The 16,751-nt window shown below is 36.6% G+C and overlaps 1 protein-coding gene across 1 annotated transcript in view; it reads right to left on the bottom strand.

Moving 5' to 3' along the window:
• Nucleotides 1-694: 694 nt before the first annotated feature.
• Nucleotides 695-16,751, bottom strand: part of LOC129873647 (mediator of RNA polymerase II transcription subunit 23) — a 60,006-nt gene continuing 43,949 nt past the window's right edge. Inside the window, exons 19-21 of the mRNA XM_055948776.1 lie at nucleotides 9,981-10,162; nucleotides 1,275-1,378; nucleotides 695-1,194 (exon numbers count right to left, since the gene is read on the bottom strand). Coding sequence (XP_055804751.1) covers nucleotides 1,017-1,194; nucleotides 1,275-1,378; nucleotides 9,981-10,162 — 464 coding nt within the window. The 3' untranslated portion in view covers nucleotides 695-1,016. The remainder of the gene's footprint in view (nucleotides 1,195-1,274; nucleotides 1,379-9,980; nucleotides 10,163-16,751) is intronic.

The raw sequence follows: 16,751 nt of genomic DNA, 5'->3' as shown, positions 1-16,751 counted from the left end.
CTTCCTTTGATCTACCTTTTAGGGTGTGAATTAGGCCTAAAACCTAATTTTACACTTTCTAAAGCTCCATTAGCTCAGTAAATCATCACTTCTAATGTAATAGTATTATAATGTACATCATTGAAACTTTTGGTGCAAAACTTATGATTTTTGTCAACCACTGCCACTTGTCTCAAAAATTATAAATACGGAGATTATTAATACAAATTTGATTGAAATCATATTCGTGACCATTTTGTAAAACATTCATTTCACAACAAATGTGAAAGTAAAAGATGATCCAAAATTAAGTTATTTGTTTCCTTCACCCCAATAATCAAGAAGAGAAAATAGTAAAAGAAAATTATTTACCTCTTCCTGAACAAACGATTGTCAAATATAGGGAAATATGATAATAATTGAATAGAATGCTTAACAAGAGAGATACTACTATCATTACATAAAAATGCGTCACTTTTGAAATATTCATAGCATAAAAAAAAATTTAGACAGCAGAAATGAATTTGTAAACCATCAAAAGGAAATGTTGATATCCAAGTTTAAATGAATATGTAGATACCTTGAATAAAATGTTTAATAGTCAAGTTTAAGTGCATCTAGACATCACCTAAATGAAATGTTGATAATCAAGTTTTTTGGTAAAATCTAAACTATTTTTAATTTCAATTTTGCAGATCGAAGATGATACCAACAATTACAATCAAACACCTGAATCGTCTCAACACTCAATAATCCAATGTCATGAAGGTACAATTTCAAATACACTGTTCAATTTATGATTCTCCTATTCTGTTGTTAATTTAATAATATTAATGTTGTTACAAGTTAATATACCGCATAACTCAACATACACTTGCAACAGAGAAACTAGTTCACCAACAAATATGGGAATAAATGCATTCTGATATGGTATTTTTTATTTGTGAAGCAAATTATAACTATTGTATCTGGATGTAATTTGCATGTCATACTAGATTCAAAATCTAAAGCAACCACTGAACAGTAGCAGCGGATTCTTAAGCATTGTGGACGCTTTTTGCATAAATAGAAGTGTTTGCATCAGTGTTGAGGTGGGAAAGAAGATGTTGAACATCTGGACGCAAATTTTCAGCTGCTCTTCCAAAAAGAGCCAAAATTTCTGGTCGGGGTTTACTAGATGCCCCTCCCTGCCCCTCGTAATGAATAACATGATGCCTGATTGAGGAATTGGAAAATTGTAAACATAAATAAATACATCAAATCAAACAAAGAAGAAGAAGAAAAAGTTTCCTTACAGGAAGTCGATAAGATCAGTGATTTCGGTTGCTTCAATAGGTGCTGACGGCTGTGAGTTCCTCCCAAACACATCCACCAAAATATTCAAAAGCAGCGACACTGTCTGTTTTGCAACATATGAAACAATTGATGAACATCCATACATACACATATTCATACTTCCACTCCATGATAATGTAGAAAATGTATCTTTGATGGAATCAATAATCAAAATCTGTATTAACTGAAATGTTTATAGACGAAAATAATAAAGTTGACAAACTTTTATTTACGTTTAAAGCTACAGTAACTTTAATAGGAAAACAAATCAAATTTGTCCCAAAAAAGAGAATTTCTCAACAATAATCAGATATGGACTTCAATGAAAAACCAACTCATGTGAGCAAACTACAATATCCGCGGAGAAATTCCAACCTCGTGAACTACATGTGTCCTCTGTATATACAAAAAAACCTCACTAAATTAATATAGGTGGACCATGAAATATTATTATTTTGTAGAGGTATTATTTAATCGATAAATTAATATTTATTAATTTTAAAAGTGTTTGAGATTTAAAGGAGGTTAATTTTGATATACAAGACATGGAGACGAAATTGCAATCCATAAGAAAAAACATCATTTTTTTAATGAACTCAATTGTGAAAACATCATTCATGAACTCGAGGTTATGATTAATGATCTCGATTACCGCAATAAACTGGACATTCATAACCTGTTGGATTACCCAGATGAAAATGATACATGTTCAGAGGTCCAGAGCTTTGAAGAAATTGTGGATACCATCGAAAAAAAATAATGTTGATGATAAAGTTGAAGATGATATAATACCTTTGCAACCAGTTACGCGTAAGGAAGCACGTATCGCATCTAGAACTCTTCACAATTTTATGATGTAGTTCGAACAGACAACACCAAAACTTTTGGATGCGAGAAGAAAAGTTAGAGATGAGCTTCAACTAGATTTAAATTTTAACAAAATACAATAGAATCATATTTCACTAAATTGTCTTACATATATTTGTACCTATATGAAATTATTAATTTATAATATTAATGGGACCATATATTTATAAAGGCGTCTTCTGAAAATATATTATCTTATTATCTTATTGAAATGAGTGATTTTTTTCATTGGCCCAAGTCGGAATCGGAGGAAAATATTATCTTAGAGAATTTATTAATTTACCGAGTATTAATTTAGTGAGGTTTTACTATATTTACTTCCAACCAAAAATTCTATGAAAACGAGACAAACTGTACACTGTTTAATCCCATCCATGTGAACTTACTAACATTGTCGGTCTCAAGTGAAGAGTTTTATGGCAGCCAACTTAAAACTAGTCAATTCATGATGAATCCTCACAAAGCAGATATTGTTTGAATGTGCACACCTAAGCACGCATCGCATTGATGCTCTCTCATAACCGTGGGTTTACGCTAGAGATCAACATTGAGTCATTAATTGTTTACTCTAATTATGGATGAGCTAACCAACACAATAGAAAGTACCCAAAGTTTATTATAAGAATAGGAATAGGTATATACAAACCTACTTACAGTAGGAATAGAAATAGTAAATAGTATCCTACTTGGTAAAAGATTATATTGTAGTGTCTATAGATAGGGTCTCTGTGTAATAATGTAGACACACAATTCAATAATATTCTTCTCCTATATTTCTCACATGGTATCAGAGCTTCTACAATTTTGGTAGAAAATCAAAAAAGCTTCCGCTGTCGGCGGGCAACTATGACTCGTATATGCCGCCCGTCTGGCCATTGGTTATGTTTTTATGTTAACAAAAGTAGGGCCAATGATATGTACATGAACCCCATATTCAGGGAAAGAAAACTTAGTCAGACAGGTCACCGTGCGTCAATTTCCGGTGAACTTTTAGGGTTGTTTTGTGTCAATTCCATATCTGTCAATATTTGTGTAGCACTGTGCCATCTTTTCGATGACTATTTTCTTATATCTAATTTTTGTAGCACCCATGGGCGGAGCTACCCTTGCCAGAGGGGTATCAAGCGACACCCCTTCGTCGGAAAATTATATTGTATGTATAGATCAAAATTTGATTTAATAAATATATATATATATATAAGAGTATTGACACCTTTTAACACAAGTTGAAGGTTTAGTGTAGTGATTAAAATATTGCAAAAGTTTCTTGAGGTTGTGTGTTCTATCACTGCTAGAAACATTTATTTTTTTACTTTATATTTTGACACCCTTTAATGAATTTCCTGGCTCTGCCACTAGTAGTACCGTGCATCTTTTCGGTGACTACTTTTTCATATTTAGTTTGTGTAGCACTGTACCATCTTTTTGGTGTCTACTTTCTTATATATAATTTGTTCAACACCATGCATCTTTTCGGTGACAACTTTTTCATATCCAATTTACGTAGCACCGTGCCATCTTTCTGGTGACTACTTTTTTAGCTGTGTGGAGTAGTGCCATCATTCCGACCCTACCCATATAATTTCTCTTTTTCAGTAGGGTCATTCCATCAATCCTACTCATAATTTCTATTTTTCAGTAGGGTCGTACCATCATTCCGACCCTACCCATATAATTCTCTTTATTAGTAGGGTCCTGCCATCAATTTGACCCGACCCATATAATTTTATTTCTTAGATTGTGACCACTTTCAGCCATCAAATCTAATACTCCGACGCATGAGTATGTTCTGACCAATTTTTCTGTGACTTTCTTGTTTAATGTCAACTCGTCTATTGATTTCAAGACAATCCATATATTTTATACCAAATGTTGAGCACTTTTCGACAACTGCTGCACTGTGAAGAAGTCTACATGGAGAAACCACCTAGTTTTGTTGCTCGGGGAGAGTTTGGTAGCCTTGTATGTTTATGGTTTGAAATAGTCTTCTCGAGCTTGGTTTGAGAAGTTCAACACTGCAATTTAGGAATTTATCACTCTGAGTTTTTATCAATATTATGCCCCAAATTCAGTATTTCATGAGAAGACCGCTACATTGAGATTGACTAGCATTAGGGGTGTTCACCGTTTGGGTAACAACTGATCCAAACCGAAAAATCAAACCAAACCGATCAAATTAACTGATTTTTTATTTGGTTTTGTTTTACATTTTTAAAAATCGATACTATTTGATTTGGTTTTGATTTTGTTCAAAACAACTAAAGAAATAACCGAACCGAACCGATAAATTATATACATATTTTTTTATAATTATATATACATAATATGTTATTTTTTATGAACACTTTTTTTATGCAAAAAATACAGCACACTAATTTAAAATAGTAATGTAAGATACATTCTTTATTTGTACAACCATATCATTCGCTTATGCAATATTCAATAAGTTTATGTTGTTTAGTACATTAGATTAGCTAACAATATAAGCAGAAAGTTACGCATAATTAAAATTCTGGTATAAGAATTATAAGATCCAAAATTACACGAAGACAATTTATTTATTTTTGAATGAATTATTGTCTTTTCTTCTCTTTCAAATGAATTATTTCTTTTATTTTTGTGTATGGGTAATAACCGAATAACCGAACCAAACCAAACCGAAATCAAAAATAACCAAACCGATGGATGTATGTTTTAATTCGATTGGTTTGGTTTTAATAATTTTAAAACCAATTAAATTGGTTAGATTTTGATTTTGATTAATAAACGACCCAAACCGACCCGTGAACACCACTAACTGGCATTATGCATCAAATACAACATTTCATGAGAAGACTAAGCACATTCAGATTGACAGTCAATTTTCTGAAGTGGAGTAATCAACTTACAGATATCTCACCAAGCCCCTCATCAATCCTTGCATTAATTATATTTGTAACAAGCTAGGGACATATGACTTGTATGCATTAACTTGAGGGGGAGTGTTAGAATAAGAATAGGTATATACAATCCTACTTAGAGTAGGAATAGAAATAGTAAATAGTATCCTACTTGGCAAAGGATTATATTGTAGTGTCTACAAATAGGATATCTGTATAATAATGTAGACACACAATTCAATAATATTCTTCTCCTATATTTCTCACATTTATATTATTTGTTGAATATTTGATGCTAATAGATGAAACCAATGAGGATGTAAACCAAAAGCTTAAAGTATGGAGAAACACTCTAGAGAATAAGTCCTCTAGATAAAATGCTACAATCGACATATGTTTTTCCTGATGCAGATACAAGCGCTAGCCGACAACGTTAATTCTGTGCAGCAGCAGGGGTTTCCAGAGATAGAGGGTGAGCAGATGCCATCCTAGTTTGACTCATCTTCATAGTATTTTGTATTCGAGACAAGTCTGTACTTATTTTGCTTATTTTGGAACTTGTACTCATTTTTAGTAGCTTTGTACCATCATCCACCGGTTCGTGGAATTTGATCTCGTTCTATTGTTTGTTTATGTCTTTTCTCCTTTCCGTTGTTATTTCTATGTTCTGTTGATTGCTTTTCCGCTATTTTAAGCTTTCTACCCAAAATGCTCGTTACTTGTCGTTTCGAAATATGGATTGGCTTACCTACCGATGGGTTTTGATAGGTGTCATCATGACTCAAGTTTTGCAGGTCGTCACTCTAGAGCAGTAGGAGCCTATTTTGTCTTTTTTTCTGATTCACTCCGCTTCAAAGGAAGCTAACTCCAAAAGATGGATTGCAAGCTGCAAGAAAATTGTTGCCAAGAGGGAGGCACACATTGGTAGGCAATGTCTGCCGATAGCTGAAGCTATTTGTGTCTCTATCAAGATCCTAGAGGGTTTAATTACATGTTAAAACAATGAGAAAAGAAGAGATGTTGAATGAATTTCTTTATTATTCCCACAAGCATGTTGGGGTTTAATAAGTTTATTAAAGTACTATTGAAAAGTAACACGTAATTCTTATCTCTAAGGTTGAACCCATAGGTGACCCTTAAAGTCACCAACTTTCACTTAAACACCTCAACTAGGCTTTGTTTATTTTAGACACCTCATGTCATGCCCCATTGTGTCATTTTAACATTTTTTGTTGAGTTGGCAGATTGCATATGTTGCAGGAATTTTGAGCGCGTGAAAAATATTTTTTTGTGTGAAAAATAAGGTTTTTTCCTTTCTTCTTCTTCCCTATTCCTCCTTCCACCTTCCACCACCACATTAATTTGGAAAACTCTTATAAATATACATGGCAATGCACTGATTTTGAAAACAAAAAAATCATTACACTACACTGCTTTTGAAAAACTTTACAAGAATGTAAAAGAATAAAACACGAGTAAACTTCACCGAAAGATTACTACCAATAAATACCCCTCCAAATCAAATCTACAACTACTATTTAGTTCTTCCTCACTTGAGCTTCTCTAAATTTAAATTTCATTATGACTTAAATGTTTATTCTCAATTCTAAGAAGTCACAACACCCAACTGAAGAAGAAAGATAAAAGTTTTCCGATTTGATGGTAATGCAAGAAAAATTGCCAATCCTTCTTCTATCAAATGCAACTTCACAAACTAATTTTTTTCAAATTTGAGTTAAATATTTCTTTTCAATTACTTATTTTGAAAATCTTTTTCAGATCTCAAAAATACCATCACCACCTTGCCGGAAAAGATGGAGATCCACCACTGTCGTCACTCTCTCTCTCTCTCCCTTCCTCTCTTCAACCAAAACACAGTTCATCTATGATTAAAATTATTAGCACTAAAATAGAAATATGAAAAGTCATTGAAAAAAAATCAGATCTGAGTCTCATATTTTTTTTTCTGGTGAAACTCCACATATTTCGGTAAGGAGGAGTTCCTGTTGATTGAAATGAATTTTCTAGAAAATCATTTTTTTTCTTTTATTATTGAAATTTTTTTTAAAAACAAATTTAAATAGTTTTTCGCGAAATGTTTACCTGTGGCATACATTAGAGCGATTAAAGACATGTATGATGGAGCTAAGACCAGGGTAAGGACGGTAGGGGGGGACCCGGAGCACTTTCCTGTTACGATGGGGTTGCACCAGGGATCGACTCTTAGCCCGTTTCTATTCGCCCTGGTGATGGATCAATTGACTAGACAAATACAAGGTGAGGTGCCTTGGTGTATGTTGTTCGCGGATGACATAGTCCTGATTGACGAGACTCACAACGGAGTTAACGACAAGCTGGAGGGCTGGAGACAGACGTTGGAGTCTAAAGGATTTAAATTGAGTAGGACCAAGACAGAATACTTGGAGTGCAGTTTCAGTGGCCTGCCGCGTGAGGCTGACGGGGAAGTGAGGCTTGGTACCCAGGCCATTCAAAAGAAAAGAAGCTGCAAATACCTTGGGTCTATTATACAGGAAGATGGGGATATCGACGACGATGTTTCACACCGCATCAGTGCAGGGTGGATGAAATGGAGGCTCGCCTCCGGAGTGTTGTGTGACAAGAAAGTGCCACCAAAACTCAAAGGCAAGTTCTACAAAGTGGTGGTTAGACCGACCCTATTGTACGGGGTGGAGTGTTGGCCAATCAAGAAACTCCATGTCCAGAAAATGAGAGTCGCGGAAATGCGAATGCTGCGGTGGATGTGTGGGCACACTAGGATGGATAGAATTAGGAATGAAGATATCCGAGACAAGGTGGGAGTGGCATCGGTGGAGGACAAGATGCGGGAAGCGAGACTGAGATGGTTTGGGCATGTGAAGAGGAGAGACACAGATGCTCCAGTGCGGAGGTGCGAGAGGTTGGCTATGGACGGTTTCAGGAGGGGCAAAGGGAGGCCGAAGAAATATTGGGAAGAGGTCATTAGACATGATATGGCACAGTTGAAGCTCTCCGAGGACATGACCTTAGATAGGAGGCTATGGAGGACTCAGACTAAGGTAGTGGGCTAGGTGGCCGATCGGTTCTCCATAGTAGTCGTAGTCACGCTCATTTGTCTTAACATATGATTTTGCATAGGATTACTGCTTATATTAGTTGGCCCAGTATACTTTGGGTATCCTATTTTATCTATAGTAGTTAATGCTCCTTTATCCCCGATCTTTCCTACCCTGACTTTATCGCTTTATCGCTTTATCGCTCTCATTATTCATATCTTTATATTGTCTGTTATATGCCTGGCTTTACTGACCTATGTCTTGTTTTTCCTTGTTTCTCCTCCCTTGTTCTTCTCTCTTAAGCCGAGGGTCTTTCGGAAACAGCCGCCCTACCTTTTAAGGTGGGGGTTAGGTCTGCGTACACTCTACCCTCCCCAGACCCCACATGGTGGGACCACACTGGGTTCGTTGTTGTTGTTGTTGTTTCTTCTTCTTATAATTAATTTCGTTTTTTGTGAATGAAACTGATGTCCTTTTATTAGTCATCATGCCACGTCACCCGCGAGTGGATTACACATTTTCTAATTTTAACTGACTGTCAAAAATGTGTCATAATGACACGGCGAGGCATGACATGAGGTGTCTAAAATGAACAAAGCCTAGTTAAGGTGTCTAATTGAAAGTTGGTGTCAACTTTAAGGGACCACCGATGGGTTCAACTTATCTTTAATGACACAATGTTAGGACCCATTTGGCCTTAGAATTTTTAATTTTTTTTTGAAAAATTATTTCACTTTATTCCAAAATCAACGTTTGTCCATGAAAATTCCAAATACAATTTCATGTCTTTTTTTGGGAAAGCACATTCAAACAACGAAATATTATTTACAAAAATTATAATCAAACACAGAGCCATTTTCAACTTGAAAACTTTAAAATTCCAAATGAAGTGAAAAATATTTATAATAGTATGTAGTAGCTGATAGCTCGCATATGGATTTAATCTATGACATTATGTAACTATCTATTTTAAGATATTACTCTTTTAGAACAGATTTGAATGTATGTTTTGGGTAAATTAGTCAAGTTGGGTGATTTTGCTAAGTTTTAGAAATTGGGGTTATAAACCACATTTAGAAAAAGTACATGAATTCTAAATATTCTAAGTAAAAAGTATGACCAAACACAACTCCAACTTCAAAATTTCCAAATAAAGTAAAAAAAACTTATTTTCATGGCCAAACGCCCACTTAAGGACTCTAAACCTTTTCCTATATATACAATGTATGGGGTCTTTCCACATTAATAATTTCCGAAGTTTTAACAATTCTCAAAATGCTAACACTATCCATCACTTTCTTTCTTATACCCTAGTGCCTTCTAGAGCCATTTTGGTCGCACCACTCAACAACTTCTTTGCACCCTATTTGAGACTAAAGCAGGCGGGGTGGCAGCTTCATCTTAAGATGAAATATTGGCATGATGCTTAAAATGGGCATATCTCAGTTAGTTTGAGACGTCGGAATGTAAGCTAAGGCTTGTATAACCTTACATATGAGGTGAAAGGGAAGACAAAACACCAGCACCTGCCATCTCTTTTTGTTCGCTTCCAGAGGTGCTTAAGTGGTCATTATCCGGGTGAAGGGATGGACGGGGGTAGGCAAGGGATTGTGGAATTTTATACTGCATACTTGGTAATTAAGTTAGCTCTTTCATGTCTTCTTTTAACATGGAAAAACAAGGACTATTATGTAGGAGAATGGTCAAACGTGAGCATATAATCTCTCAGCCTATAAAATTTAGAAAAGAGAAGAAAATAAGCAAGGTTTCTCTGAATATTGTCAATCAAAATTCAAATCCCCTAGGTTAACCCCTTACTGATCCCACAGTAAGATAAAAATGAACAAAAACCCGAAAGAATTTGTACCTTACTGAAAAGAGTGTGAGCATTGACCAACCTCGGAAGCAAGGGACCCATAATACGAAATGATATTCTTAATACCGCAACCGATGTCACAGGCCTAAGATGCTTAATGATAACATGTGTTCCCTCGAGCCATTCTTGTGGGATGTTACAGAAGAAAGCATGTAGCAGTGCGACAATATTACCTAAAAGACCAATGATCACGTCAGTGGACTAAAATTTCATGAACCAAAAGACAATGTTGAGAAAGGCAAATAGCAGCTAAATATACCTAGAAGAAGAAAAAGAACACTGTTTGAAAGAAAAACACGATACAATAATATAACTACCTCAAATACAGTGTTATCAAACACGATCACTTTTCGCTTAAAGTGAGTGAAGTAAGGTGAGGGTTAATGCTTCAGTATGTCGACATAAGGTAGGTCCAATGATGGGCTCACATTTTGCGCTCAAATGCAGGTCACTTGAGGCGAGAAGCGGAAGTTTTCTTCGAGCATTTCTTCTTTTTCATTGAGAAGATTGTTCAAGGAACAACAAATTGAACAGCCTTTAGGGGTAATATATAATGAAAGATTAGGAAGAGACTAAATTAAAGTCCCCCCTAGAAGGATGCTTAGTACTGGATTGAAGGAGTATCAGTTACTCCACGATTTGGGTGCAAAACAATTAAAACCCATGCTTCTTAGATCTATCAAAATCCTTGCCGTGCCCGTGTCGAAACTACACGATTTGGGTGTGGGTATGGGATCCACACTCGATATGGTTAACCTAACTTGGGTGCTTTGACTACACCTAAGACCTTAGAAATATAGTTTGACTCAGCATTTGGTTTGATTTTGGATTTATATCATATATGTATTCACATAAAATAATAGAGAACCTTGCTATTATACGGATAACTTATGAAAAAATATGAAGTGTTTACAAAGAATTTAATTATACTAGTTTTAATTTAATAAGTTCAATAGCTTGTCAATATATACTCGTATATGTCGTAATATACAATAATTAATTTGTATCTTAACACCCATAACAATAGTTCTATTCGTATCCAGGAATCCTAAGATCTAGGTGATGATGAATCCGACTTCAAGAGATGCACACAGTTAGGTGCCCACACCCATTTCTGAGAAACATAGAATAGAACTCATTTAATAACAAGATAGAGCATTTCAGCAGTATGAAGACATGACCACTACTGCAGTGTTGCTGGCTTTAGTCAGACCTGTCTACTGGAATTCTTCAAGACCATGCTCTTAAGCTAAGATTTGACAACCCTCGTATAATAAAAGGGTTTATTAGGGGGCAACAGATCTTCCTTTCCCTAGCAGTCTATCTGGATCCCAAGAGTGCCTAGAAAATGTGTTTCTTTCATGGATGGCAACAAGAGGAATGATTTTGACTACAGAAAATTTGAGGAAACAGAGGATCAACTATGTGAGTTGGTCCATCATGTGTAGGTGCTTTGGTGAAGACGTGAATCATCTCCTATTGCATTGCAAAGTGGCTATTAAAATGTTGCCGATGGTCCTTAGTTGGTTTGGGGTACAATGGGTGATGTCGGGCACAGTGATGGAAGCTTTGCAAAGTTGGGCTTCCAGGCTGTGAAAAAGGAAGTCAAGGGCTTGGAATGTCACACCACTTGTCATTATGTGGGTTGTATGGAAAGAGAGAAATAAGAGGTCTGTAACACCTCAGAAGTCCCTCAATACATATTATGTTTAGAAAGTTGAGAAAAATAAAGTTTTCAGGTTTTACAGACACAATCTACAAGCCGTAGAAGGAACCATGAGCCGTAGATGGGTCCCATAGTTGATACTTCTGAAATCAGGAAAATTGGGTCAGGAATGCACAAGCAAGGTTTACGGGTCGTAGATGGTTTTATGAGTCATGGAAAGTCTCGACCAAAGTCCTGAAATTTCAAAACTCAGGCAGGCCTCAGACATCTACGAAGCTTGTCTACGAGTCGTAGTCTAGACTACGGTCTGTAGAAGGTGGTCTCGTAGATCAGACCTTAGAGATTGTTCATTTCAGTATATTGAATCCACGACTTATCAGTACGGATCGTATAAAGGACTACGGGTAGTGGTTTGGGCCTCGTAGATCATTTCTTAGAGATTAAGTATTTCAGTTTATACTTTCTACGAATGACCAGGACGGGTCATAGAACATTCTATGGACCGTAGAAGGGTCTCGTGGAATCGGAGTTCAGAAACACAAGATTCTTCTCTGAGTTCTACGAACATGTTTCCTCAGTCCGTAGATGGAACCACAGACCAAAGATGGCCTTCGTAGAGTCCTTTCAGTAGTTTTTAAGTAGGGTTATTTGGGTCTTTTCCCACTCTTTTAATTCTCATACTATGTCGTTTTGACCTTTTCTAAGTGGATTTAAGTGGTTCCTAATGACCCTAACCTCTTATTCACTCCTAACTCTCCCAAAATAAATTTATTCTCTCTCAAGTTTCGTCTCAAGCAAGCTAGGGTTCCAAAGCTTCAAATCTCCATTGAAGGATTCAAGTTAGGGTTCTTCATTCGAGGTATGTGGGAACTTCATCAATGGGTAACCCTTCAGCCATTGAGTCCCAAAGAACCCCCAATTTCTTCAAGTTATGATTTTTCTCAAATCTAGGGTTTCTATGATTTTCATGGATTTTTATTGAAATTCAGTTTCCTCTTCATGATTGATCTTCAATTGCATGATTTTGATTATAATTACATGTTTTCAATGATATTTTCATGAACCCATAGCATGCAACTAGTTTCATGACTGAAATTATGCTATTTCAGATGCGTGTCTCAGATTATCAGATTTTCATGAATTATGATGGTTTCAAATAAAGTATCTCTCAATATATTTTTAGATATAATGATATAGATTCTTCTAGATAAAGCATCTTCAGAATATGTTCAGTTATCATGATTATTGAACTGCTCTCAGTATCTAACAATTATCAGTATGATTCAATATTATTAGATTATTACTGTTTCCATATTATGCATGTGAGTATACTTAGCACCGAGCGAATTTAGGGATGAAGGATTCCGATCAACGTCCGTAGACCTAAAGTAGCAATCTTTAAGTTCCAGAACTACGTGCCACCGTAGGATTTGTCTTTATAGACTTTAGCTAGTGGATCCACCTTAGCTCAGATATCATGTCCCTTACCTTGAAAAGTATTGGACACTCTCTTTTTGGTGTGGGAGCAATACACTGAACTCCATGTAGTAGCTCACATGGTTTAGGTCGGCTTTAGTATCTCCCACAATCAGACTTTCAGATATTGCATGACCTTGAATATATGTATTTCAGATCAATATATCTCAGTTTCATGTTGTTCTACTTGGTCATTGCATCAGCATGTTTTACAGATTCAGTATGTTCAGATATCATGTATATTATGCATATTCCTCATACTCAGTACATTCTAAGTATTGACCGCATACTTTCTACCTATATTTTTTGATAATATAGGTTCTGATGCTCATCATCAGACCCACGGTTAGTACGGATCTACCCAGCTTCGCAGTGTTTTGGTGAGTCCTCATTACCCGAGGACAACACTTCTGCTCTTTCGGTATTTTACTTTCAGTTTCAGACAGTTAGAGTTAGCTCGGGGTTTGTCCTAGCAACTCATATTAGTAGAAGCTTTCAGATAGTAAGTTTAGATTACGCATATGTAAACTCTCAGATATTGTCTATTTCAGTTTCGTTTAAATCAACCTAGTTCAGTATCTTCCGCTTTTCAGTCGTTGAATTATGCAATCTTAGTGGCATGACATGCCATGAAGTTAGCTTAGGATCACTTGTGGCTCTAAGTACTGTGTCGCGTCTAGGGGGTAGTCCGGGGCATGACAAGGTCTTTTGAAGGGGTCGAGTAAGATATTGTAAAACTGCAAAAGTCTTTTGTACTTAGTTTCATTTTGGTGTTACCTAGACGTTCCTGTTTGTCTAGGAGAATGGGCATATTTTGTAGAGAACCATATATTGGAGTGCCTTTCTCTACTTTTCAGTTACCTTCCTTAGTGTGGTGGCTAAAACTCATATAGATTACTTACTCTGATTTCTGTTATTTCTGTTATTATTTATTACTTTCTATGCTTTGATTACTCAATTTTACCTGTGACGCTTTCATTATTTATTTAATCGTTATTTGTTATTAGTCTTTATTTATTTGTATTTATTTGTCATCTATTCGTTATTTGTTTGTTGTTTTTTTTCTCATAAAGCTTTTAATTTTCTATTCTTATCTAACATTTTTTTATGCATTTATGCTTTTACTGAGCCGAGGGTCTCCAGGAAACAGCCGTCCTACCTTGGTAGGAGTAAGGTCTGCGTACATTCTACCCTCCCCAGACCCCATGTTGTGGGATTTCACTGGGTTGTTGTTGTTGTTGTTGTTGTACTCTTGAGGAAAGGCGACAGAGGCCTTTGTAAGGACTGCAAGGTTATTTCGAGTGAGAATCTTACTACCAATATAAGCTTTTGGTAATGGACTTGCAAATTAAGCGAGGGAGGAGGAAGAAGAATCTATATGACCGATCAACGATTAAATGGGGTAGCTTGACCCCTATCCTCTCCTAGAATATGGGGGAGACGTTGATGGCAATAGGGGCTTGGAGGAGTAGTGTAGATGTGGAAAGTATGTGGGATAAGATAGCTAATTGCATTGGGGAAGCAGCTTGAGTACTAAGGGTATCGAGGGGCAACAATGGTAGTCACCAAGGGGATAGGTGGTGGAACCGAGAAGTGCAAGGTAAAGTGGAAGCAAAGAACGCAGCCTGCAAAGTTGGTGGAATGCAAGGATGAGAAGTGGACAAATAGCGTAGATGTGGAAAGCATGTAGGATAAGATAGCTAATTGCATTGAGGAAGCAGCTTGAGTACTAAGGGTATCGAGGGGCAACAATGGTAGTCACCAAGGGGATAGGTGGTGGAACCGAGAAGTGCAAGGTAAAGTGGAAGAAAAGAACGCAGCCTGCAAAGTTGGTGGAATGCAAGGATGAGGAGAAGCAGACGAATAGCGAAATATATAAGGCGGCGAAGACGGAGGCTAAGTTAGCGGTTACAACATCAAAGATGACAACCTTTGAACGGTTGTACACTAAGCTAAGAGACAAAGATAGAGATAAGAAACTATACAAGCCAGCGAAGTTCAGAGAGAGGAAGGCCGGAGACCTGGATCAAGTAAAGTGTATCAAGGACGAGGAAGGCAAGGTTTTGGTGAAAGAGACTCTCATAAAGAAAAGATGGTAAACTTACTTCCATAAACTTTTGAACGAAGAAGGGGACAAAAACATTGTGCTGGGGGATTTGGAGCACTCTAAGACATTTGGAATTTAGGTATTGTAGGAGGATTAAGGTTGAAGACGTTAAGCATGCTATTATCAGGATGAGCAGGGAAAAGTGATCGACCAGATGAGATTCCGATGGAGTTTTGAAAGAGCACAGACAGGGCAAGTATGGAGTGGTTAACAAGTTTGTTTAATGTCATTTTCAAGATGGGTATAATGCCAAAAGCATGGAAGTGGAGTACAATGATTCTGTTGTAAAAGAACAAGAGTGATATCCAAAATTGTACTCCATTTGTCCCAATTTATATGACTTATTTTCTTAGCCCCAAAAAGAATGACACATTTTTATATTTAGTAACAATTTAACTTTTAAATGGTCATTTTATCCTTAATGAAATGATTTATAACCACACAAACATCTCTGACTTAGGTTAGACCACAAGTTTTAGAAGTCTTTCTTTATTTCTTGCTTAAACTTTGTGTCAAGTCAAATTAACTCATAAATTGGGAGAGGTAGTAACAATTACAGGGGCATCAAGTATCTAAGCCATACTATAAAAATTTGGGAGAGAGTAGTGTAGTTGAGAGTGAGGAGGGCACGTCCATTTTCGAGAATCAGATTGGATTCATGCCGAGTCGATCGACTACAGAAGTCATTCATCTTGTGAGGAGATCGGTGGAGAAATATCGGAAAAGGAAGAGGAACCTACATATGGTGTTCATTAACCTTGAAAAGTCCTACGACAAAGTCCTAAGCGAATTCCTCTAGAGAAGCCTGGAGGCTAGAAGGGTACTAGTCCCTTATATTAGGGCGATACATGATATGTATGATGGAGTTAAAACGCAAGTGAGAATAGTACTCGGAGCACTTTCCAGTGGAGATGGGATTGCACCAGGGGTCAGCTCTTAGACCGTTCCTATTTTCCTAGGTGATGAATGAATTGACATAGTCTATTTAGGATGAGGTGCCTTAGTGTATGATATTTGCTAATGACATAATACTGGCAGATGAAACACACAATAGAGTTAATGTTAGGTTGGAGGTGTGGAGACAAACTTTAAAGTATAAAGGGTTCGGTTAAGTAGGACTAAAATAGAGTATCTAGAGTGCAAATTCGGTGATGCAATGCAAGAGCCAAGTGTGGAGCTGAGGCTTGGCACTCGGGCTATCCCCAAGAAAAATAGTTTTAAGTACCTTGAGTCTATATTCCAGAAAAGTAGGACATTGATGATATATCACACATCGTATTGGTGCGGTGTAGATGAAGTGGAGGCTTCATCCAAAGTCTTCTATGATAAAAGGATCCCACCGAAACTTAAAGGTAAGTCTTATAAAGTGGAGGTTAGACCGACTTTGTTGCATGTTGCGGAAATGAGGATGTTGAGGTAGATGTGTGGGCATACAAGGAGCGATAATATTAGAAATTAGGATATTCAGGATAAGGTGGGAGTGGCCTCCGTGGTGGACAAGATGAGGAAGGCG

The sequence above is a fragment of the Solanum dulcamara genome, chromosome 11 (genome assembly GCF_947179165.1).
Source record: "Solanum dulcamara chromosome 11, daSolDulc1.2, whole genome shotgun sequence".
NCBI lineage: Eukaryota > Viridiplantae > Streptophyta > Magnoliopsida > Solanales > Solanaceae > Solanum > Solanum dulcamara.
Note: the sequence above shows the minus strand (reverse complement) of the source record. Positions and strands in the feature narration are given on the sequence as shown.